Here is a 27,154-nt window from a genome sequence, read left to right as displayed (position 1 = left end):
GTTATCGATAATTTAACATTTTCTTTAAATACATTTAATTCTATATTCGCCCAAGTGTAAGATCCTGGACCTGAGCATAGTACCTTTGAGAATGCTGTCCTGAGAGCCATCTGTGTCCTCCATTCTGCAAGAGGTGACCAGAAGAATGAGGCCAGACTATGTCAAACAACACTAGACTGGACTAAACTGGTCAAGATGACATAAACAAAGTCTGGCTCAAGCCCAGTCCAGCCTTGGCCCTTCAAGTCCATTTAAACAGAGACTTACACCAAGTTCCAGCCTCGCCCAGCTAAACATCAGTGCTGATGCTACAGCTGCGTGTGAACATGTCCCTCATGGTGACCGACCGGGCAAGGTTTGGTTTGCGATAGTTTGAAATGTTCACAGGCACTGGCAGGTCCAGATCCTGCTGCTGGACGCTGCGGTAGCTGATCCGGTCACCTCCGTTCCTCAACCCATCTGGTTGGTGATGGATCTGCGGCTGAGGGGGCTGGAGGTAGAAAGGCAGCTCATAATGTGTACAGGATGGACAGAAGGTCTGTGATCGTGTCAGTTTCCTGGCCAAAGGTGGGGTGGAGAAAAGGGCGGGGCCATTTGGGATGGAGGAGGCGGCGGCCGTCGCCGCCACAATGTTGTGATTGGAGTGGACCGGCGGGAGGCGGGACGTAACGGCAAAGTCTGGCTCCTCCTCCTCCGACTCGGACTCTTCCTTCTTACAGCAATAATACTGAAAGTGAGAGAGGGATTAGATAAAACAAAATAGGCCATATTAATGTATCTGCACATTTGTTAACAATGTCACATTACCACAACTGTCATATGTGTCATCTTAGAAAAGATGCAAATCCGCAACAGACACTGTGCAGACTCTTCAGCTGTGAGGTTGCTATTTCTAGTCAACAAAATGTGGCTTTCAAATTCATTGTTCGGCATCCTGCCAACTTATATGAAGCCATAATTGATGGATAATGTTTGATTTTACCGTGAAATATAAGAATCCTAAGAACTGTAATCTGCTCTAAGTGGAACGGATTGTATATAATTTCCCCTCCAGCAAAGTTACCTTCGTTTTCAGTTGATCTTGGCAATTGGATTGTATTTATGTTGCACAATTATATGAAGCACTTTACAGTTTACCTTTGATTTACATCACTCTCTATTCACTCTTGCACCATGGAAACCGAGATTCCATGAATACACCTGGCCTTACCATCAGCAGCATTCAAGGACACTTCAGCAGCAGGACTGAATCACCAGCTCTGCGATTAGTGGATGAACTGAGCCACAGCTCCTGTTACAGTCAGCTTTAAAATGAAGATCATATTTTCAAATGTCTCAGGCCTCATTCAGTGTTTATACTTTTGCAACACTCTCACAGCCAGATTTATAAGATATAAGATATAGGGCACACATTTCACTATAGACCATTATCGTTGTATTATGCTTTTTAAGCCATATTAATGTTAAACCAAATGGCCACGATTTCTGGTACCATTGACCCCACTGAGAATCAACACCACCTCTTGTTCATTATCCCCTCTTTTGAGTTAGTAACACCATAATAACATCAATATGTCCCATTAATTCAGTTGGGATGAATAAAATATACCAGTAAATTATGTAATCTTTGCTATGAAATGCATTTGACTTGATTTGAAGCTTTTTAAAAATACGCTCGGGAGATTTTTACACTATGAGTTTGGGCAGGAATTTGGACTTCTTTGATGAGATTATTATTACGCTCCCTAAAGGAAAATATGTATTTTTCATGTCCCTGGACTGATAGAAACTGATGCAATTCTGGGCAGCTGGTTGGTGGGAACTGAAAACCTAACAAAAAAAATACTAGTGTGTTTAACAATTCTTTTCTATACCTTGACACTGTGTTAAAACTGATATCGTCAACAATACACACCCTACTCAGTCCCACAGATGTGAAAATGCATTTTAGTATTTAAAATGTGTGATGGCAGCAGAGTTTGAGTCTATTTTAGCTGTGATGCCGAAAGCCTCTGGCCCTGACACAAGGGCAGTGGATGGTGGTCAGTCGGTGCAGATGCTGAGTGGTGGGAAATTATTGTGATTTGAAGGGTTCACATGTGTGTGTTTATGGTGGGTTGGGGTTTTTTAGATTGTTGTAATTACAGCTTGTACAGCTGCACATGATGAAGCAGATTTGGTGTGGAGGTTAAAGCAAAGATTTACATCTTGGGAAATAACATTGACAAGTATAACATGATTGATGCCAAGCCGTGAGGTGAAAAAAAAAAAAAAAAAAAAAGATGTGGCCAACAGCTTTTGTGGGAGAGACAAAATGCTTTGCTTTGTAAAATTGTCTCATAATTCAAATTTACCTAACACCTTTTTGTAATGTGCTGCCAGACATCCGGAAACTTAGAGGTCAAATAACCATCCATAAAACAGAGCATTGTGGTTTCAACACTAATTAGCAAGCTTTAAAAGGTGCTGATAGGTGGATGTATTCACCATTTTCCTGAGCCAAGTTATCTTTTATTTTCATTGCATGTTTTTTTGCAAAGCTAAGGTAGCCCTAAATCCACATGACCGATCAATCTTCTCATCTAACTTTCCATCAGAGAGTGAATATGTATCATATCAAAATATCCAACCGCTCCATTAATACATTTACAAAAATGTTATATGTGTAGGTTGAGCTGTCACTCAGTCTGTTGCATATTCATTGTGCCAGAAAGACTGTTAATGTCCCACTGCTGTCAGCTGCAGCGAGAGGGGATTAGTCCAGTGTAACATACAGTATATCATGTAAAAGAGAAACAAATCCACATGTTGGAACAGAAATCCACACACTGAAGCAATGCTCCCTGGTGGTGTTATTAGAGTGATGTTTCAACAGAACCAAAGCTTGTCAAGCATAGAAGCAAAGAAGTTCTCGTCTCGTTCTATTTTCATTTTATTCTGACACAAACACAGAGCACCTGGCTAAGATCAAATATCTGAAAATAATAAAGACGGACAGTGAGATGACCTTATTAAAATTGAACACAATAGGATTTCCTCAGTAGGAGATGAAACATGAGTCTGTATCACAACTAATGTGAGATGAGGATCAAAGAGAGGATTAGCTAAACTTTACACATTTGTAGAGCAGGCCCAGCTTCAGACTGGAGACACACTGAGGCAGACGTGCTGATGAAAGCTGAGAGCTAACACATGTTCAGTTTTTGCTTTCTGGTGTGAGGAGAAAAATATTGGAACATAATTTTACAAGTAAGTGGCTTTTATCCCTCACACTGCTATACTGTAGTAACTTTGGACATTTTCTATTCTATCAGCTGTAGAACAGATGATTCACCTGATGTTCCAGCTGTGATCCGTTCATAATTTAATGGCCAGAGGGACTGTGTCCCGAAGACCAGGATCAAGAACTGTTGACACAGAGCAAGTTTTTACTTACATAAATAAATGATGCTTACGGCATGGCTCCACGGATAGCGATGCCCATTATCTGGATGGTCAGCCCACCACTGTATTCCAGACTGAAGTATCTCAAAAACTCACCAGGAAATTGGGTTCATTCCTGTTGCCCCCAGAATAAATTGTAATAACTTAATTTCTACAGTCCTCAGCCAGGACCAGAAATCACTTAGTACAATACCTTGATGCATTGTCATTGTGAGCATCGTATCACCAGTCAAATTTAGTTATAATGTTTCACCACATGGGACACGTATAGCATCATCATGTTGCTATCAGTAAAGCACTTTTGGTTTGCAGCCAAATGCTGATGAACGCTGGCCATATTAATTTTGACATTTCACCTACAAATGGCACCGTAGGGATGTGATTGATTTCAATGACCACAACTCAATCGTTAAGAGACTGGCTCCAAATTTGCCCTCGTGCAAAGCCCTAATACTCTTGAACAGGCTTTACAAGTCCTTCAAAATCCACTACTGCAAAATCAGCACGGCTGTCTATCACTGAATTAGGGTGAGATTCCGAATACAGTTGCACAGTGAGCAGGATGAGACTGTTTCTATTAAGATAACAGATTTTTTTTAGGATTGTGCAGCCTTGGCTACTGCACAGACACAGAAAGCTGCTCTGGCCAGAAATTAAAATGTTTGGTTGAAAGAAATATATTTTATCCTTAGTAACTGAAAGACACAAACAGTTTCACAGATTAAAAAGCAGCTGTGCAGCCTTTTAACACAATGCATGGACTGTCGGCAGAGAGCTACACTCAAGGTTATCGCTTACCTGCAGCTCTGAAAAACTGAAAGAGAAAAAGCGATGAATGTAACAGAGCCTGAATGCAGCATGGGGCCTCACCTGCAGCCTGCAGTAGCACAGTACTGCGATGATAAGCAGTAATATAACTGTAGCTAGAATTCCACCAGTGATGACCACTGTCCCGGCTGTCATTCGAATGGCTCTCCATCAACACCCTGCAGAGAACAAGAGGAGGGAAAGGATGACAGGATGGGGACAGAGAGAGAGACAGAGTGGAAAAGAGCAGAGGATGGTAGGGAGTGAGTGAAAGGAGAAGTGAAGAAGGAGAAAGCACACAATTCATCAGTACAGTGGCTTCATTAAGTAGATTATAACTGTGTGTCATCTCAGTGGTGCTTATTGAATTATCCAGCAGTTAGGAGACACATAATCGAATCATCCCACAAGCGCTGTTCATAATATAGACGGGATCTCGGACTGGGACACATAGAGAAAAAGAGGTGTGAGAAATCAGTGTTCGACAATAAAGATGAGATGCAGAGCTGACAGGAGGGGTAAGAGGTAAATGGATGGTGGGAGTGAAGACAGCTGAAAGGAGAGGCCATGCAGGCGATGGAAACAAAGAGGGGATGAACAGGGAAGTGACATGAAGCGGACAGGAGAAAAAAGGGCGTTGAGATGAACTGAGCAATATGGATAGCGAGTGATTTGATGAATGGATATGACATGGAGAGACAAATTGATGGAGGAGATGGAGACGGTGATGTGACGCCGATATGTAAGAGGTGAACCCTAAACAGAGGGTGCATGGAATTGGAGAAGAGCTGATGAGAGAAAGGAGGGATAATGATGGGATGATGACAGAGGTAAACAGGGTGATTTGGTGACTGAGAAGATAAGTAAAGCTTAAAAAGAACGTGGAAGGGAAGAAAGACAAGCAATTTTCCTCATATTAAGATCTGGGAAATCTTCATGCAAAACACATGGTTGAATGACAGGTCAAAGTAGATATTTTTATGCACGCCCCCAGGATTCACAAATGTCTAATCTGTGAGGATTTTGCTCAAGCTGGCTTCTTAAAATCTCCTAAAAATAAATCTTAGGTCTGTGGTGAAAAGCTCTGAATGAATGTAGCTGAGCCCGTTTGGTGTCAGAGCAGTGATTTATGTCGCAATATACAGTACCTCTGATTTCGCATATAATACAGAAGTGCATACAATAGAACAATGTATACCCAGACACGGGGTTGAAATTTAATGGGCAGATGTGTGACAGGTGCTGGAGAGAAACCCTCAGTCTGTGGTTATGTATTTTGTACCTGATTCATCAGCTGCCAGGAACGCTGCCAATATGGGATCAATGCATCGATGTATCAAGTCAAGTGAATGTTTGGGGTCACTCCTGGGAGGGTTTTCAAAGTCACAATGAAACAGCATTTTGAGAGCAGTGCTTCCTTAATCAGATTCATCTCCTGATGAAACAGGGATCATTTAAGAGTCTAGACCGAGGGGATGCGAGATGAAGGAGAGGGAAAACAAACGATCTTTTAAGACAGGACGCATTGCTGTGTAAGGTACAGTCAGTGCGAAGCTGACAGAGAGAGGTTGTGACCTTTATTGCATTATTCAGCTGAAAACAGCAAGGTGGACAACTGTGGGTGACCTCTGCACTCTGACCTTAGATCAGAGGTCACAGCAAAGACAAATGGAGATGATGAACCTGTGCTTTGAGCTCATTTTCATCGAGCTCTGCAGAATCACAGTGTAGATCATTCATTGTGATCTACAGTTACACTCATTTTGTGTTAATCAGATTGTAGTTTTTCTTTTTGTTAACTACTTATATGCAGAGCAATGCACCGCACACTGTTCATTTGCATTTATATGTAATTTATTCCAGGTAGTGTAGTGTTCAGCATGCTTCCCTGAGCCATTACCTTTCTTATCAGTCAGAATGCATACGAGAAATTATTTCCTCAGTTCAGGTCCCTGATTATTTGTTTCAGTTTGAACACTGGGGAATCTTTAGCAGACAGTGGCTTCACGTGTCAGATAAAAGAGTGAGGGTGAAAGCTGCAGTCCATCATAAGAACATTCTCAGCAGTATGACTGACTTGAAGCTGAACTGACCTCATTCCAAGTTTAGCAGATCAATGCTTTGCTTTAATTACCTCTTTTCAGTCTCTACAGCGGCTGGATTACCATAAGATGCCTTGAGCCTCGACGCTTTAAATATTAATTTTACTGTGGCGAGTAATGTACATTAATCACAAAACATTTGTCGTTCAAATTGTCACAAGTAAGTCCATTTCTTATAAAGCAGAAGAGTGCCAGTGTGTGAACTCAGCGGACTCTACTATGTCATGAATCCTGTGTAGACCCAGCACTGCACTGACCTCACAGTTCAGTATATGGGTCAGACATAGTGATAACTGGGTGTGTTCACACAATACATGAGTGTAGCATCACACGATAGTCTGCAGGATGTGGACAGAGAACACAGTCCTGTACAAGTCCAAGCACGTTTTCCAGCCTGGTCACACAGTTAATGACACTACTACTGCAAGAACTACACTGTGCACAAGTTTCCCATTACTGAAGTTATTGTTATTTTCAAAGTCACTGGAGCAAAAATATTGCAAATCAATAGTGTCAAAATAGTTCTTCATCTTCTTGCCTTTGGAATTTCACATTATGTTTACAATAACAACTGCTGGAACCAGGGTTTTGCAGTGCTTTGATTGTCTTTCATGCCTCTCATTTAATTTCATATGACCTCCATTTTAGTAGAAATACACGTATTATGACATATTCTAAGAAATGAAATTAGATTCATTTTGAACTAGCATTAATAAACCAAATCAGCAATTAACATGCAACACACCCATCAAAACCAGAGTATGCCGCAAATATTCTCCCCCATCCAACAACCCAGTATATCTTATCCTGTTGGGCCTTCTTGTGGTGGTAACTTCCACTGTTTATCTCAGAACAGTTGTAAGCAAACAATGATTTAAAAAAAGAAATAAAAAGGTAGTCACTCCGTTTCCAGGTTAGGTAACATCCTTATATATTTGGGCCAAACCCTGCAGATATGACACAGATGTGGGTACAGACCTTTTTCCCTTCATTACATCCACAATCTGGAAGTGTCATAGGACAATGCAATCACACTGCATTGTGGATAATTGCCTGAAACCAAAAATAGGCCAGCAGGCTTGTTGCTAAGCTATGACTCAATGGTGCAAGGCATTATCAGCACCAAGCACACAGCAGCAGTATGGGCTCGTGTTGTCAAGATCAAAGTCAACTGTGACATGGACACACCCTAAAATAGAACTACTGGGAATTAAAAAAAAGAAAGAAAAGAAATTAAAATCCCAGACTGCCAAGGTCATCACACAAAATATGGAGCATTCTGCTGGATGTAAATGTCATCCTATTTCCTGCTGATCAGCTACACAATTTACAGTGACGTTCCAGTTTACAGCTTCACACCTCATATAGACAAAGCTCTCCAACAGCATCCATCAGTCTAGTCACATGCACTTCACTGCAACACTGAGTGTGCACTATTTACTACATGACTGACAGCTCTGACCTTCTCACCCGGAACCCCCCCCCCATCTAAACCATGTTGAATTCCTTTGTGGGTAACTTGTCTAAACTATATTAGCTTTCATGGTGATCAGCCTCTCCAGAGATGCTCTATACAGTTAGAATGGATCAGTCCGTCTCTACAGTAGCCATCTGCCCTGTCTACAACACAAGGCAGCTTCTCTTCCCTCAAGCTGTAATACAGCTGGACTCTAATCCAATCTACAGGCCACACAGTCCACCAACCAAATCAATATGAAGGAACAACAAGAACAGAGCGTTTTGGCCTTAAAGGCGTTGAGTTACACTGAATGGCAGAAATGTGGTGACTCTTATCTGGGACGTTTCTGATGTCAGGAAAAGAGCAAATAGAAGAGTGAAGTTTGAAATCTGACGCATTCATGTAGATGAAGCTGAGAGTTATGGACTTAACACACTGCAGGCCTCTAATCAAGTTTTTGCTTAGTTAGTTAGATCTTTATTAAATATTCATCAGCTGTCTATTGATAATGATGAGCCTAAAGGTACAATAAATAATAAATTCAATTAAAAATTATCAGTGGATCAAATAACTCTGTGTTATGCGGAATAGCTCACAAGCACTGACAGAGACACATCACCCTAACGCTGCAGTTCCCCTCAGCTCTATGGGGAGTTTTAGTGTATTTCAGCTTTGGCTTTGTGGCCCACAACTTCACGGTTTTGATTCACTCTCATCAGCGTTGTTCCCAACTGCAGCAGGCAGCTGTTTTCAGTCAAAAAGCTTTGATAAAACCTACTGTGCACTGTACCATTGCTGCATAAAAACAGCTGGTGAGCATGGTGGAACATTAGGCTGCTAAAAAGCCAGCAATTTGTCCTGCCCCCCTACAAAAGTGGCTGAAAGAAGAGTGATTATTGGTAACACAACTCTCCATATTAAAGCAGAAGTGAGTGATATATTTGTGTTAATATAAGTCTTAAATAGTTATATCTTCCGACAGCAATCACTTACATAGAGTGTTTGGACTGAAACACGGGTCTCTCAGTCCCTCTGCTCTGCTCTGAGCCGAAGAGAAAACATTTATCGTATCCTACAGTTTTTATCCAATGAGGAGAGAGAACGGCATGCAGGTCTGTGTGTGCAGCCAAGGAACGCCGTTAATGTGGTGACGTAGCGACGAGGCCTGTTATGGTGCGTTCAAGGAAACTCGTATTTTTCCGACCGTGAAGTGGTACCAGTTCGATCTGGTACGAGTTCACCGGTCGGAAGTTACGAGTGGCCGTTATAGTGACTTTCACCGGTAAAACAGGTCGGAAAAACACGAGTGGGTTGCCTGGAACGCTACAAAGTCGTAAGTTGTGACTTGAAGCTGTAATTTACGATTTCAAAAGCCTGCCTGGAACGCAGCATTAGCGAAAACGACCGGATCACTCACTTCTGCTTTAATGCTAATAGCACTATTGTGTGTGCTGGATGTGTGAATACAGAGCTGTTTGCTGAAAACGTTTTAAAAAAGTGATAATACTGTGTCAGTGTTGTGTTTAAAGCTTGATCGAATGGCCCATGTTATCAAAAAGAATCAATTTGCTACTTTAAGAAAGTTTTTAAGTTTAACAGCACAGTGTAAAGGTGAGAAATGTTAAATACATTTAAAAAAGATCCCAAATTAAGTTAAATTATGCAATTATACAACTGAACATGCTTCAAAAAAGTTCAGGAAACCTTATCAGAAAAGTTAGAAGTATGTTAGAAGAGCCTACGAATATAAGCAATAACATGAGACCAGGTGGAAAATGTCTGAAGTGCACCATTAACCTTGGCTGTAGATTTATATCATAAAACAGTGCAGACTGACAGTCTTCTGATAACAAAACTCTATTCAAACCAACTCTTTAGAGTGGTCTTTTTCCTATTTGCAGTTGCTGGAGCAGCAACAATTATTCATTCCACTGTATATGGTCATATAACATCTGGATTATGACCAAAAAAGCTAGAGGACTGGGGAAAAGTTATAAAATGTTTTTCAAGCAAATGTACTATTGTTTCAGCACCATGTACCCAAAGAGACTTCACATTTACATACTCCTAAAACACATGCATCAGGGTTCCTAGTTAACCCTGAGGTTATAGTGCCATGTCCTGTGTCCTGTTTTATTGTGAATTCTCCGCATCTTGTCTTAGTGTCACAACCTCTGTCATTCTGAGTTAGTTCTTGTTTGTCTTGTCTTCCTGTCTTCTCCCACTTGTGATTTCCTGACGTGTCTCAGCTGTGTTGATTGTACCAGCTGTGTCTCGTTGTGTACTTAACCTCAGTGTTCTCCCTTTGTCTTTGTTGGATCGTCTGAGTTCTATAACCTGTCCATGCCTGTGTTTTGTCCTGCATTTCACCCCCCTGTTACTTCTAAGTGTACCTGAGTTTCCTGCTTATTTTTGCCCGTAAGGTAATAAATACTCTGTGTCGCACCGCAGCGTGCCTGTGTCTGCATTTGGGTCTTGTCGTCTACATAGGTAAAGGTAAAGGTGTTTGGGCATAAAGACTCTATATGCAAGCTCAAAGTCAATCATAAAGGAAAACACTGTAATAATGTTTTGAATCAAGCATATATTGCTCTGGTTGTTAATAGCAGAGTCCCAATATAGGTCACTGTATTACTGTATTATATAGTCTGATGAAATGTAATACGTATTGCATTGCTAACCAAACCACACAGAGACTCAATTAAGACCTGATATTAAAATGTGTCTTGCATCCACACTGCATGTAGGTATGATATGAACTTGATTACATTCACACCAATTGAGATCCAATCAATTTAAGTCACATCCTCTCCTCTTTTGCTCAGGTCCACCATTCACATTGCTCTCCACCATTTGCGTTAACAGCTTGGTTGCTATGTATAAATTGCTAAATTCCGCTTATGCTAGACAAAATTATGATCGTCTTGAATGACTTCTTTGTGTGTTTTCTGACTAATAGTTGCTAGCTTTGGAATAGTCACACAATTTCCTCAGTTGTTGTATGTGGATTGACAACACAACAATTGCATCTATACACCCGTGTTCAGTGTGGTCACAATGTGTGCCCGGCCACCTCCTGAGGTGGTTTGGCCGTTCCGATCACCATCTGTCCTCAAAGCACCATCCAACCGCAATCTGATTGGCCAAAGCACATTTCAATGCCAGGTGTAAATGTAAGAACCTTGACAAGCTTACAAACACTATAAAGCACACAAGCAATTACACAGGAAAAGTCATCGCTCATTGTGAACACACACGGTGTCTCAACCGTCCTCACCTCACGTACAGTGCACATACACACACATGGACATGTACATGCAGCATTAGTCATTGTGCAGGGTAGGCTGGCGGTGTGTATCTCCTGGGGCTCCCTTAATCAGATCAGTGTGTGAGGGATGTGTTGCAGCAAGGCGACGAAGAGTGTTAATTATTTAACACACACACACACACACACACACATGCACGCACACACGTAAACACACAACTTCATTGTGAAATAGAACTGGAGAAAGCCAAACTTGTCTGCTCAGCTCCTTTTGCTGGTATTCGTCCACAGAAATGACAAGTGGGTTCGGGTCGAAAGAAGAACAGTGGCGGGCACACACACACACACACATACACACACCCACACACAAACACACACAAGCGCTCACATGCAATAATTTTAGTACTTGCTAACATGCTCAGACAGTGGGGCTTTGGAATAAATTGCCACGCTGCGATGAAACATGGCAGGGATCACAGCAGAGGTCTTGCTAGGAATAATGGCTGTTGACAGGCTTTCAGTTCAATGGGGGGGAAGTACACAGTAGGTGGTGGATTCGAGTCATACACAGGAGACAATAACATGCCCTGAGAACAATGGGACAAGCTCTATTACAGCTTGTGTAGCTCCAAAGAGTGATTTCACTACACACACAGGCTCCAAACACACATGTTTTGAGCCTTAAACAAAGACACAGTGTAGCAGACAAGACTAGCCGAACTGTCCTAAAAAAAACCAGACAATAATAATCACAACAGTAATACAATAACCCATGCTTCATCAAGTGTTCTGTCCTTGATTAGCCTTTGTCGACCCTATAATGAACTCCAAAATCAGAGAGTATTCAACTAGTCTTTACTGAAATAATTAACACCTTACATAACATCCACCTACAGTGTGTTTCGTTCTATCAGAGGAAATTAAAATTAATTCTAATCTTCATTATGCAACATTAATCACATCTACAGTACCCTCACTTAAATACTGATGCGAGATAGTGTGCGCGCATCATGGAGATAATGAGGCGTCACCGTGATCCGCTTTATCCACTTTGTTCATTGTTTCTTTGGAACGCTACTGTGTCTCACTGTGACAGGTCTTTCATACGGCGTGTATGACTGCAGAGGAAAAGTTCAACAGTTTGGGGAATTCACTATCTTGCTGAGAGTGAGATGGGAAGATCGATACCACATTTATGTCTCATGCACAGCCAGAGATTCGCAGCCTTTTGCAAGCTGTGACTCGCCAGCTGTGTAGCAGTTTCAGCTCCTCTCTTTAGCTCCTTCTTATCATCGGCTACACAACTGTTTGTGTCATATTTCATTTTAATGCAATGAACGTCTTCCTGTCTCTCTGCCAATCTTTGGTGGCTCTGCAATCAAAGTTCACATGATGAAAATGATACATTCATGAAAATGTGGAAATATACACCCCAATAATCCCACCTCTTCCACACTGCTGGACTGAAATACGCCTTGTTTTATATGCTTACAAATTCCTCCTTAGGCCTTGTCACAATATTATCCTGTATGGCTGCTTTGACCCTGACTGTGGCATCACTTGATTCTCCCCGTGAGCCCTTTAGCTCGCCCTGTTCCAGCATAAAATTTCACTACACGCACAAAATTACCTCCGCTGCTGTTTCTTTGTGTCTCTGCACCCACCTCCGAGAATAATGGCGACACACAGCTAGCCCCAGGCAAAGCTCTCCAACCTCATCCCCGGCATTGAAAGGCAATGACCAACTTAGCTCCTCACACAACTCTGACCTTGAATCGGGCACCAGGGCAATTCTACAGGCTGTCAGTAGAGAGAGAGAGAAAGAGAGTGAGAGAGTCTGGGGTTGTGGGTGAAGAAAAGATAAACTGGTTTTAGCCATGACCGGAACCAGGAATAGGTTTTATCTGTCTCATGAGCCCTCACATTGCTTAGGCAACGTCTCTGTAATTAGTGCCCCTCTGTGAACAATATATCATAAAAATGGCTCTTGGCTAGTATGAATATAGCACCATGAGGACATTTGAAAAAAACTTAACGGTGACCCAGGGGTCTTCATTTAATTATACAGCTCACTAAATGTCTCTCATCCATCTGAATGACCTTGCTTAGTTGTTCTTCCAGTTCATAACGCATGCTGATGTAAGGAGCACATCTGGAACTTCGAAAATATGTTGCACGCACTGGAAGCAGCAAAGCTCAAAAAAGCTTCTTGTTTTAAATATCCACTCAAGATTGAGCCTTTCATTTTCAGCTCCAATTAAGTTTAAGCAATATTTGAGGAATTCTGTAGGACTGTAATGTAAAATATCTGGAAGAAAACACTTTGACAGGATCTTTTTTTTTTCTTCTAAAATGCAACTTTAAACATTCATGCAGGTAGAATAATTGTATTCCTGTTACAATGGTGAAAACTACAAACTTCTCATTTGATCAAGAGGCACAGCTTTCAATGTGGGAAACCTCTGATGAAAGTAAACTACTGTCAGTTCTATCAAAGTCATAAACACCACCTTATATTAAATCCACCTTCGTATCCCTCTGAACTATAAATCGAGCTTCTGATTGATGTACATTGGTATTCGCATGCACAATCAATATAAGTCTACTGTACTCCATGGAGGGAGCTCTAATATTTTGTACTGAAGTGCAACAGATCATGGATTGTTACTTAATGTAAGAGACCACATTAAGACATTATGACTATATAAGTCACATCAGTGCTCAGGTAAAGGGCTCTCATCCTGTCAGTGTTAAAAGAGGCAGTGGTGCAGTGTCGCGTCCAAACAATGTAAAAGCCCGACTTTCCTGCTTCTTCCAATTTTGAACTGTAGATGAAAAGAATTAAACAAAATGATCTTTCATTTTCCAATCATCTCAAAATAATTGCATATAATCACATTTTGTCAGTCTGCCACTGTACTTCCTGGTCCTCCCCTCTGCCATGCCATGCTCTACCCTCTGCTGTGCAAATAATACCACTAGCTGTGCATGACAGGCTATAATCTTGGCACAAGTACAAGCTGAGTTTGGCTCAGAGATATTACTCGTCTTTGAACTTTACAGTTGATGGACTGAAGAGCATTTCTTAGCCCTGAAACCTAGTGATGCAAGTGGTAAAAAAGAAAAAAAAGGTCCCCAGTTCACTGCAGCTCTTGTCATGAAATTACTTGGACTTAAAGGGAAAGTTCTGAATTTTTTTTTCTTAAATATCAAAACTTAATTTCATGGAGTACATTGGATTTAAACACTTAAAGGAGCCAAATAGGTTTATGGGAATCTGAATACATGTTTTGCCCCTTACGCCTGTCTAATGTATACAGTATCTCACTGACTCGCCTCTGCCACTGATTCAACATGCTCAATCAGCCTCTGATGAGGCATGACTGGTGCCAGCAGTGCTGAACACACACAGGCACGAGGATATAGCTCAGAGGTAGCGGGTGGATGGATCAATGTCAGCTTGGTTTGACAAGCACCAACTGCAAGCAGCACATTCAGTAAAAAACAACAACCTCTGTTTACCTCTAAAATATACTGTAGACAGAGTGTTGCAATGCACATCTCTCTCCAATATACAGTACAAGGAATATTTGTGTGGTAGTGTTTGAGTGTGTGATTGTACCTGAACAGAGAGGGCAATGTTTGATGACGCAGCGCAAACTATTTATTCCAATACTTGCACACACTCACACACAGATTCACGCAAATTCATTGTAATAACATAAACAGGAGTTACTGTTTCTGCTTAGTGCTGCATAAATACAGGAGACAAGAGCAGAGCTACAACTCAATAAAGTGTCGGGGCCCTCGCAGAAATAAAACTGCTGTTCATGACAGAGCATCGGTCTGTTGAGAGGTATTTATGCAAACTCTCCGTGCACCGTTCCCTCTGTGTTCTTTCATATTGAATAATAACAATAACGATAATGAAAGCAGCGAAACCAAATCTCAGCACATTTCGCTCACCTTCGGCAATGCATAATCTCTCTGTGTGTTTGTGTGCTAGCAGCTGAGTCTATTCCAACTCCGAACGGCGTAACCCTATCCGATAACACATGACGCTGCCTGGAACTGGTTCACTCTTGGTTTATAAGTTCAGTGTCAGTCACGTCTGCTCCTGAGAAATTACGGAGACAGTCTGTTGTGACACTCCAGCTCCGTGAGAACCCCCTGGTGTGAAAATGTTAGCCATGTAAACACACCAAGCAAGCAGATAACACTGGGCTGAGTCTCCCGCTATGACAACTTAATATATTATTGCAAAAACACTCAAAAGTATAATCATATGTGAGGACACACCACCCCACACACACAGACACACAGACACACAGACAACCCTTGCCTCTGGCTAGATGGTCTGCTCAGGATAATACACTGCCCTCAAATAAATGTAATTCTTTTTCCTCTTCCTGAATTAGATAAGACACCATTAAATTACATTTGCTCCTTGACACTTGACAATGAGATCTTTCCAATTTTAGACTTTTTCCTTACTCTGCCTTCTCTCCCCAAGCAACAGCACGGTGTCTATAATTTTAGCTCCGGGTAACGGGTTAGTTTAGTTAGCATACTGTAGCATAAGCATCTCCTTGTGACTCAAATAGGCTGCCAACAGCCATAAAGAAGGCTGTATGATGTTATTTGGCAGCTGTGGCAGGTGTAACCTAACATCCCAGCCATGTCACACATGTCAGAATGATTCTATGAGGCTACATCTAATAAAGTGGAAATAAAATGATGTATGTTTCACAAAGAATTGCACTAAATGTCAGTGAGTCCACTCCTTTTGTACCTTTTCTACCATGTATCAAACACCTCTGCCGGCCTCCACATCCCTTGGTTCTCTCTCTACACCGGATTCATCACTGCTTCCTCTCTCAGAGTTTGGAGTCAGTCAACTCGGAAAAGCAGCTACCCGCAGGAGGGCCATTCACAGTTCACAGGTAATGTTAGCTTTCATATCCTATCTTGTTTGCTGCTGTGTGTGCAAACCTCCTGCTGAGAACAGCTGCCATGCGTGGTCACCCCCGGTGTGCGATCGGCTGTCAACTTGTCAGACAAAAACGCAGGTCCATAGAACCAGTATTTACGTATGAAAATATAATTTTTGTGGCAATGCTGCACTTTGAAGTCGAACTGATGGTGTAGAGACACTCCTAAGACTCTTGACGGATGTGGCAAAAGTTCAACTATACTGAATTAATTTTCATGGTTCTCTGTTCTTTGAAAATCAAGGGAAAAGTGCATCCATCTTTGTTGCCTGTGTGTGTGTATGTGTGAGAGAAGAGAGGAGGATTTAGACTGTGTGAACGTAGAGTCCTGGGCACTTGTTAAGTCAAGGACATGTAACCTGATCGTTCATAACATCCTCACACTGGATAATGGATATTTCATCTGGTATTTAATCTAAATCTGTGCATTAAAACGCAGCAAACTGAACCTGAGAGATACTGTAAGTACTTGGAGTTTGCAAAGGCACACACACAGACACACACACGCACATATGGCCAGAAGCCACAGTAAATGTAGTGAAACAAGAGGTGGTGTAGTGAAGGTCAGGTCATATTATGGTATCATAACTTGGTTATCACAGTGCTCACTGCTACTTAACCCCAGCTGCTACAGTTGATGCACACATCTGACAAAGCATATGGTTTGTAAGCAGGAGAGGAAAAGAGAAGAGAAGAGAAGAGAAGAGAAGAGAAGAGAAGAGAAGAGAAGAGAAGAGAAGAGAAGTCCCTTGGCAGCAGTTTTCTGTTTGTTAGCATCATAACATTTAATTAGAATCAAGTATTTACAGTATAGGTTGAATTCCCTTGCAGTTGCTTGTGTGTGTGTATCTTCCTGCAAGAGCACCTGTGCTGCTCTGCTGCTCTCCTTCATCTTTTCTTCAGCCCTGCCCATGGCACATTGCCAATCCCATCGCTCACTTTCTTTGGTCATCTCTCCCCCTCTATTTGTTCTCAGCTCCACCTGCTCTATCGCTGTCTCTTTCCATGCAGCCCGTCTCTTGTCTGTTTAGCCTCTCCTTCCATTTGCGTCGCTGTCTTTGTCTGCCCCTCTTGCTTTCCACCACTCTCGCTCCATGTGTGTCTGCTCAGCTGATGCACACCGCCTTAGGGAGCGTAGGCAGGGCCTCTGTTTTAAACATCACTTTCAACAGCAGCAGCAGCAGCAGCAGCAGCAGCCGTGCCACTCACAAGCAAAGACAGCGCCTCTGACATGGAGATGGATAGATCCTGCTGCGTGTCACTCTGCATATTCAAAGCGGGGTTTCTCAAGCAAACATGCTATTTACAAGAAGTTACTCAGCAGCAGAAGAATCTCAAGAGAGTTGGAAGTTACTACACACTGATGAAATCATCACACAGTTGTAGCATACAGCAATTTGCACTGTGGGAGATGATACCCTGATACAATATGCATACACAAAATACCATAACTATGACGAATACTTTGCATTCCTGGAAGGTTCTTCTGTACTTTTTCCTCGATATTGGGTGGAACCAAATCTGAGGATAGCCTCTCTCAACTTTCTCTGTCTCTATCCAAGAACCTGCCCTAACACCCAGTGTCAGCACTATGTCAATGACACCAGATGGAGGGCATAAAGCTCAGTCAGTGTAAAGTGCACTTCACACTTTCTCCCTGTGCTCTCCATTCAAATACTCAGATTCCAATGATTGGTTACCCTGCAAAGTGATGGTGGCCTCCGAGGACAAACACATTGGCAAACTAACCGTTATCTGATAACAATAACGTTGACTGATTAATACTATCGTTTTTTTGGGGTTTTTTTCACACAAAGTATGCAGGAGGACTTACAGTGTGTGCCAGTTACACAGCACAGTCCCCGTGAAGGAAGATCAGGGGACAAACATACACGGACACAGATGTGCATCACCTGTAACAACGGCCCTGCTAAAAAAAAAAAAAAAGGACGGCGCTGCGGTCCCCAGCAGGTTCAACTGCAGCTCCACAGAGCAGCTGTCAGAAGAGACTCTCTAATGGTGTTTGGCTGCACTTTAAAAAAAAACAAAAAACAGTTAAACATTGGAAGATCTAGCTCAGCTGTAGCACTGTGTGTGTTTTACAACAGCAAAAAAAACAAAAAAAAAACAAATGATGAACCTCTGCGCAAAAAGAATAAGAGTGCAGAAATGGAGCAGCTGTTTGCTTGCTCTTTGTTGTTTCTTTGACTTCAATTTGTGTCAACAAAATGTGAATATTGTTTATTTTTTCCGCCAGAAGGGCTTTGGAGAGCTCTTACATGCTGTTGTTACATGCTACACTAATAAACATGACAAAGTTACAAATACACTTGTTCTTTAGTCTGGAAATGCCACATTTATAGTAGTGACGTGTTAATTCATATTGTAAAATGATTGTCTACACCCAACACGTTGTGTGTTGGTGGTTGTGTGTTTGCAACCAATATTTTATTCTTGAAAAAAAAAACTTGACAAAAGCCAGTATAAAACAACGTATAAAATGCCTCTCACTGGGCATATTGCATCATCATATTTTGAGGTGGCACCTGGGGTGGCCAATCAGATTTCAGGGGTGGCCCTGGCCACCCAAGGCCACTCCCTGAACACGCCACTGGTTATGCGTGATGTTAAAGTATCACTAAAGGCTCTTGTGCTTCAACAGAAGTGCTTGTCAGATGGTCGAACAGCATCCAAAATCCCTTTCCAACACGGGAAAGGGAAAGGGCTGCCTCCGACAGTTTCTATAACTTTCCAAACCAGCTACACCCACTTCATGCTGTGTCTGGTGTGGTCTGAACCTTTCTCTCATATTCTGTACTTTCTTATGTTTCTGCCACCTATTGTACAGTTAAGTAAAACACTTTGAAAGTCTTCCAAAAGAGAAAATGTGTGCCTGTATCTCTCTGTATGACCGCAGATTTTCACTCTACCAAAGAGTTCATAACAATTATAATGTGTGCTTGCCTGGAGGACACGATGCATGAGCTGGTTCTTTCTGAGCAAATGCTGCTTACAGGGCTCAGAAAATGGAGTTGATTTTTACCTAAACATACATGTCAGATGTCATTTGGAGTTGAAGAGCGACCAGAAACCGGGGCATCAACCAAAACAAAAAAAACAAAACATGGAACATGTTTTTTCATATTACTACGTTAAAAATAAGGAGGTTTTTTTTTTTTTTTTTTTTACCAGCTTTCTGTGCAGCAGTTAGTATTGCCAATCAGTAAACTTGCTTGAGATGTGAAATCATGCACAGTGAACATCTCAGTGCTTTAGTGTTTGTCACACCTAAATTGTGCATTTGGACTTGCAGAGACAGTTTTGAAAAATCATCCTCACTGCTGTGTTCATGAGCTCATGTCTTGGCAGGGAAAAACGGCACACACCTACCTAGACTCAGTTTTGCGCAGCTTTAATCACATAATTTGTCTTGTTCTTAAAAGGACACACACATACAAATATGTATCATGCATACTGTGCTGCACATCCCCTGTGTATGTGGCATAATTACAGCAAAAAATCCTTGCAGGACAAATTTTGTAAGTCTACATGTGAGCAGTGAGTGACAGGAAGAGATAATCATACAGCGAGAGAAACACTGACATGTCAGATGCAGGATATTTTCAGTATTGTGCTTGACAGTTATCTGTTTGTATTTGCCTCGAAAGGTCAAAGGTCGACGCAGGAGCTGCAGTAGACATATGATTAAAGTTTGGGAAACAAGAAAGAAGGTAGGTAAGGCAGCAGAGATGACTGGGATGGAAAGAAATAGCATGAAGGAGATTGGTGGTAGTCAGCAGAGGAGGAGAAAAACAGAGGGCGGGAAAAGGCACTAAAAAAGGAAAGGAAAAATGTAGAAATAAGTGACCAACAAAGACGAAGAGAAGGCAGCAGAGGGCACCTTTGAGAGGCTGGATGTATACATGTCTTTGATGAAATGTGGAGATAATTGAAGGTAATGTGTTAAAAGCTCAAGGCTGATGGTAGCCTGGTTGTTAACGCTAATGGTCAGTGCTCAAGAGGCAGTGTGTGTAAAAGTACAAACAGGTCCTCAGTTACCATAGCGACGGGGCTATTACAGACTGACATTTTACCATTGCCTTTTCTGTTGTTTGAGTGGGTGGTTTATGCTTATAAGTTCTGGTCTGATTGTACTTGAACAAACTTTTTTTTCCAAACTCACTCACCGTATGCTAATCTCTAAGCTGATAAAAATTGAGGCTCAGCGCAGTCGGGCAGAATTGCAGAGATGCATAATAAGATTAGACACATCGCAACAAGTGGAATTTATGAATGAGAATATCACGTGCATGCTTACTTTTGTTTGCAGAGTACGGCACGACCTTGCTGAGCTATTGTGTTCTTAAATTCTTTTTGCTTCATCACTTTCCAAAAGGAGCATGTTGACGTTTGCAGCTTTTCAGGCTCAGATTTAACATTATGCAGCTAAACGTGTAGATCCTATACTGAGCTTTGAAAAAAGGCTCTGGACCATAAAGTTTGTAATGTGAAAGCCCCTAAGCATCTTCGAAATAGGCTACACTCACAGACGTAATTTGTACATTTAGTCTCAGCAGTGTGCCATCTGCCTTTATATTTAGTGTGTGATATATGCAGCATGCTGCAGGCCATGTAGACCGACACGTTAGCTATGCAAAGCTTAAATGGGAAATTCTACATTTTCACAACATTAAATTGACTTTTGTGGCCTCAGTTGTTATTCCTACTTAGTAAGAATAGTGGGACAGATGGTAAAAGTAGTGATTGGGTTATAAGGTAAAAAGTTAAGGGTTCATTATCATCATTAAAATGATTGTCCACACTGTCAATTGTAATCACCTGTCATTTTTTTGAGGTGCCACTTCTAGGATCAATTAGCTCTGTATTACTCAGAAAGTGAGCAATGTAAGCTTTTCACCACTATGGGTGATTTAAGGTGTTTTCGCCACTTCCACCTTTTATTCACGTGTTTTATTTCACTCATTTAATGGGAGGTTTGTTTCCTATTTTTATTACTGTCGCTTGGCCTATGCTGCGTTCAGGCAAAGTCAGCCGAATGAGAACATGAGGAAAAACACCATTAAATCCAAACTTGGGTGTGTTCATGCATTATTCCAAGGTGGTTAAACCCTGCATTAACCTTGTAGTTAGACCAAATAAACAGCCTAAATTAGCTACTTTTGTTGCGCAGTCTATTTCTAGCAGCTTGTTGCCAAGTGAATGCAGATATGCAGGTCCTGTGAAATTAGCTGAATTAGTTGGATTAGTGTGAAAACCGCATTTTGTTTTGATGTGACTGCTAAACATTCTGCCAATTACAATTACCACCTACAATCTACAATAGCTAGTCGGAAGCTGGACGTGGATGCTAGTAATTACAGTTTACATGCTATGACATGAATGCAACATAATGGTAAAGTGACTTCAGCGATGTCATTCCATCACAACAATTTGAGTTGTTTTTGAGTAAAACTGTTAATAACTGTAGGGATGATGGCCAAAACCAATGAAAACATGACTTTTACTGTGAGTAAAAACAGCAACATAATTCTACTTCAATTACACAGAAAATCAAGGCTCCTGTTCCCCATATAACTTATACAATTATTGGTGCTATTCATATCATACATGCATGACAATTCATTCAGGAAGGACACACACAGAGGAACAGCAGCTTTTCTTCTGCTGCTGTTTCTCCTCAGCCTCTTCCTGTTCTCCTCCCCCGCCTCCCTTCTACTCCTTGGAATGAGCTTCAGCTTTTTACAATCACTCATTGGGATGAGGCCAGCTGACCCAACGACTTGCGCGCACTTGTGTGTCTGTGTGTGTATGTGCATGAGCGTGGGTGCTGGTCATCACGAGCGTGATGTGTGAGCATGTCAGGGTGTAGATGTGAGGAGAGAGGAGAGCGTGGTGCCGAGGGGGAGGGGAGGAGAGCCGGGTGGAGGAAGGGAGGAACGGGTGGTGACTGTTTAACATGATCACTGAGCAGCCATATTCCCTTCCCCCAGTCTCAATCCATCCATTTCACCTCTCCTCTCTCCTCTTTATCTCGACCACAGTGGATTTATTTCAATTTCCCCTCCTAGTAGTGCATTTTAAAAGGTAATTAAGCTGATAGGTGAGTACACTTTCAATGGCCTGAAAAAAGAAGAATTGGCTATCTGTGGTCACTCTTGACTGTTCTACCAGTGTTTAAACCTTCCCTCCTCCTCTGCCTCTTCTTCTCCATCCCTCTCTCCCTGTTTTATATGCACTCCTCTCTCCACACCTTTCTTCAGCACCCATCTGTCTTTGAGATTTGCTTTTCCATCCTACTCATCTGCTTGTCCTTCAACTCCCTCTCTCCCCCTCCTCCTCCTCTTCTCTCTCCTACTGTAATGACTTGAGAGGCTGGTGGAGCAGTGGCAGCAGCAGTTAGCAGACAAGTAACACACAGTCACTCATAGTCACGCTGCGAGGGGGGACTTGAGTGTGTGTTTTTGTGTGCAAGCGTGTGCATGCAGGAGTATGACTGATCTCCCAGGGGGCCAAGGTTGTTACAAGGGTCAGTGAGGAAGTCACCATGGGAACACAAGCCCCTCCTTGTCTTTCATTGTTGTCGGCCCTCTAAAAGCTCTGTATGTGTGTCTATTTATTTTCCTTTCAGACCACAACATGAATTTAGTCTCTTTTGTCATTCCTTATACTCGCCTTAGACTAGGGATTGTGATATGATATGATATTTGATATGATAACGGCACTGACATCTTAATTGAATTCACTGTACCTCGATGAACAGCATGGAGAGCAGAAACCTCCTAGGTATCAATCTAAGTACCATCAGTTCCTCTTTCCCTCTGGCAAGTTAAGAAAAATCTCCTTTAAGCTTCTTAGAAAAGTGATGGACCTCTCTGTCACTCTGCTGGAGGGATGAACACCACTCTTCAAGGAGAAAATCAATAACTTGATGTTTTGATGGTGAAGAGCTTCAACATATCCAGCATATATTAGTTGGGTTGAGACATGATGACAACACTGTCAGTGACCCCTCAGGCCCTTAATATTTGTCCCTAATCATTTAATGTGCTTCCTTTTTAAATCTGAAGCCCATAGTGACAATGATTTGGGGATGCGATGAGATTTCCTTTCAAACTTTTATGTGCAAAGGTAGAGGTGAAGAGAGAAGGGCATTTACATTTGAGAATCACAATCCCAAATTACTTCCAGTACTTCTGGTGACAAACACAGTGGAGCTAAATTACCATTATCCCACCATGGATAGTTTAAGCATGCAACAGAGTCTGAAATGTAGACTGTCAAAAAGCACAAAGGAGTTCTGATATGCTAACAGGTGGAGATGCTGTGTTGCTTTGAATAAACTAGTTATTTGCCAGTGTGTTTTGCCAAAAAAAGGTCGACTCCTCCACTATAATACCATAACACCTCTGCTAGATAGACGGGAGGTTTATGACTATTATATTCCCACTCACTTCTGTAACAATTCAATCTTCCTGGTTACACTTGTGGGCTCAATTTTCAGGTGGTTAGCTGTTACTTCATTCATCCATAACAGTGTTTCCAAAACACCAAGTTAGGGGATTGGGTTGCATCCTTTGTGTTCCTTGCCTAAAATAATTTTTTGCCATTTTAACCGCCTTCAGGGAATATTTTTAATGTTCCACAGCTTTAATGCTGTTCGAGATGCATTTCCATCCTGCCTAAAAATATCTGGAGCGAACAGTTTGGATGCGACCATGGCTAACAGTTGGTGACAGTAGCTGTGGCTCACAAGCCATACTGTTTTGCCAGCATGTGGCAAGCCAGCCAGTCAGCCAGCCATACTGTCTGTCATACAAAAGCACTGAACCTCTCACTCACCTTTGCCAATCTCTTCTTCATCTCTCTTTCTTGCCTGTTTCTATTATTCAACCTGCCTATCCATCTCTGTATGCCGAACATGTCTTAGTTAAGGCTTTTGGAAACACACTCTGTTACTAGGGGTGTAACGGTACACAAAAGTCACGGTTCGGTACGTACCTCGGTTCAGGGGTCACGGTTCGGTACGGTTTCGGTACAACAGACACTAATTGAATGTAAAACTAAAATCTGTCTTGTGTTATAAAAGTAAAAAGAAAAAAGAATACAAAATAAAACAAGTGCATTAGGAGTGTTATAATGCCATTCATTAATTCTAGAGGAAAAAAAACGTGCACTTGACAACTGGCAACTATTATTCGAATTATTAAATTATTATTATTAAAAAAATATTATTAAAAAAACAAAACAATAAACTGACATCAATGTTGGTTTACACAGTTAAATTAGACTAGCAGTTACTTTGGTGATGTTTCTGGTCCTGTCTGTGTTCATAAAACATATTAGGCAGCTACACGCACATCCCCCAAAAAACTGAAGACTAGGTGCTGGACCACCAAGAAAGACACAGGTAAGGAAAAAAGGAGACCGCTCACTAGTTAAAAGCTCCCGTGACAGTTTAATGTCACTCACACGTTTCGGGCGTCAGCCCTTCATCAGACAAAATGTGTCTGATTATATATAGTGTGCGGTCTCCTTTTCTCCTCACCTGTCTGTGTTCATGTCAAGAGGCTTAAAAGCTGCGGGATAAGTTGTTGCACACAACCAATTTATTTAATATCTTTGACACAACTAGTCTTTTAACTTGCACCAGTGATTGACATATCGGGTTGAACATGCGCTACGTGTTTGATGCGTTTCTAGCGACGCACCGCGCATCCGTGAAACATCGCCGACGGTAATACATCCATGGGTGGACCAGTCGCGAGCATGGATGTATTATGGTCGCGAGCCGCCGCCGCCGTTTGTTTCATTGAGAAGCCACAGTGACATGAATGAAGCAGACAGCTCTCCTCCTCTAACTTCACTCTCTCATCACTTCTCTTCTTCGTCTGCTATGACGGCTGCAGGCAGCTTCGAGGCTCGTTACCGCCACCTGGATTCGAGTGAGGACTCGACTTTTTTTTTTTTTTTTTTTTAATATTCATTCAGACGTATTCGTCGTGTGACTGTGTGCACCGAACCGTGACCCCCGTACCGTGACGGCACGGGACGAATACATATACCGTTACACCCCTATCTGTTACATGTATAAATGTTGGGAAAATGGACTATGATCAATTATACATGTTCTGGGTAAAACAGGGGGAAGGAAAACAACCATGTGTGGCTCTGTCCATGGTGCTGAATTGCAACTATCTATCTATCTATCTATCTATCTATCTATCTATCTATCTATCTATCTATCTATCTATCTATCTATCTATCTATATGTATGTCTGTCTAACAAGCAGCCAATAACCAACTTCTCAGTCTACTGTTAGCCACAGCATGACTTGACAAGCAGACGCATCTCTTTTGCTGCTATTTAAGCCAATAGCCTGTAGCCTGTATATTATAAAAACACAATATAATGACAAATGCATGCAGTAGTAGTACACAAACCTACATTTTTTTAAAGAGTGGGGGATCTTTACCTTCAGAGATAAGAGGAATTCGCCGGGTCACATCTAAGGTAGTGGTGGCTCCTCGGAGCTCAGGTCCCGACCTCTGCTGGTTTCGGTTGGTGTCGACCTCAGTAAATGAGAGCAACGACAAAGAAAAAAAAAAGTCCCCAGTGTCGGTAAAGTAATCAGCAAACGGCAGGGTATGTGGAAGTAGAGAGGGAGGGGGGGTCAGAATAAACTCCCCAGAGCCTGATCCTCCTTAGTTGTTAATTGAAAAGAAAGAAAGAAAAAAAAGAAAACGGCAGATGCGCCCCTTTGCAAAGATGTCCACGGAAACAGATCTATTTTTGCTTCTGGGCTACTTTTTCCCGACACACTCTTCTCAACCGAATGCAAAACATGTTTCTGTCAAATTCCGGACTCGCAGAAAGAGGAAGAAAATACTCCAAATGAGTCCAAAACGAGTCGCTCACTTAGAATAATGGCAATAATATCTCTGGAAGATGTGTTTGGAGGAGCAGGCGTCCAGCCGCGCACACGCACCGGTCCATCCACCGCTTGTCTGGAGTTGTTTGAACAGTAGAGACTGGTTAACCAAACGCTGTCCGCAAAATAAAACACTCCTACGCAAACATCATCATCATCACCACCACTACCACCATCATCATCAACATCATCATCGTCAGCCTCGGCAGCATGTGTGTTGAAGGGGAAGGAGGAGGAGGAAGAGGAGGAGGAGACGGGATGATAGAAAATCTCGACATCTCCATTTCAACAAGCGGTTTTTTCCCACCGTCCAGAGGAGGTCGAGGTCAGGTGAATGTTTGCAGGGCTGCTCTTGGATCCGCGGTCAATCTACGCTGTTGATTTTTTCTCCTTCTTCTTTTACTTATTTGCACGCTTCCTTTTTTTCCTATTCTCTCTATCAGCCTACTTATCTGCCTCCTCCCTCTCCCGCATGCTCCTCTCGTTGCATGCCATGTTTGGCGGAAAATGCAAAGCTGGTCAGTGGCTCTGTATGGAGCTCACAAAGTGTCTGCAGCTGCAAAAAAAAAAAAATACAGGCTACTATAAGGCTATATAGGCTCTTTGACGCACGGATGTTGGACCTCTGTATAATTAGCTGATTCCTGCATAGAGACGTCCGGCACCGCGCGCGGAGACGAGTCAAATGCGATTTTTTTTTTTAAAGATCCAGAGGTGGCTCTTAGTGCCTGCAGACCCAGTGAGTAAATGCAGCCTGGAGTGTGCAGCCTGGGAGATGGCGCTTTAGTCACAGACCCAGATTGGCCATGGGTGCTATAAGAGAGAGAGTGGAGGCAAGAGAGAGTAGGGGGGGAATGGGGAAGGAAAGATGCTGAATGAGGATGTGGTTGGAAAACTTAATTACAGAGATGTGCATGCATATACACAGCTACACATAGTCATCATTAGCCCGCAAGTTGAACAGAAGCTATGCATGGAGTCAAGAGGCAGAGGGAGGAGGAGAGTGTGTGTGCGCGTATATGTGTGTGTTTGTGTGTGTCCTCAGACAAACTCTGCAAATGTCACCAACAACCATCACACAGCTCACTGTAGCTGAAACCTGAAAGTCACCCCTCACTGTGTGTCCTCCTCCTAAT

At 42.1% G+C, this 27,154-nt stretch overlaps 1 protein-coding gene across 1 annotated transcript; it reads right to left on the bottom strand.

Moving 5' to 3' along the window:
* Positions 1-289: 289 nt before the first annotated feature.
* Positions 290-25,657, bottom strand: LOC310994266 (protein FAM163B-like; the record flags this gene model as incomplete). Its single annotated transcript, XM_083982882.1, has 3 exons — positions 25,563-25,657; positions 4,315-4,430; positions 290-727 (listed from the first exon to the last, which is right to left on the bottom strand). Exons 2-3 carry the CDS (start codon positions 4,405-4,407, stop codon positions 290-292), a joined length of 531 nt encoding a protein of 176 aa, XP_083839008.1. The 5' UTR covers positions 4,408-4,430; positions 25,563-25,657.
* Between the last annotated feature and the right edge of the window lie 1,497 nt (positions 25,658-27,154).

This window comes from Trachurus trachurus (genome assembly GCF_905171665.1).
Source record: "Trachurus trachurus genome assembly, chromosome: 12".
Taxonomy (NCBI): domain Eukaryota; kingdom Metazoa; phylum Chordata; class Actinopteri; order Carangiformes; family Carangidae; genus Trachurus; species Trachurus trachurus.
The sequence above is the reverse complement of the archived record's forward strand: the minus strand, read 5'-3'. Positions and strand labels throughout refer to the sequence as shown.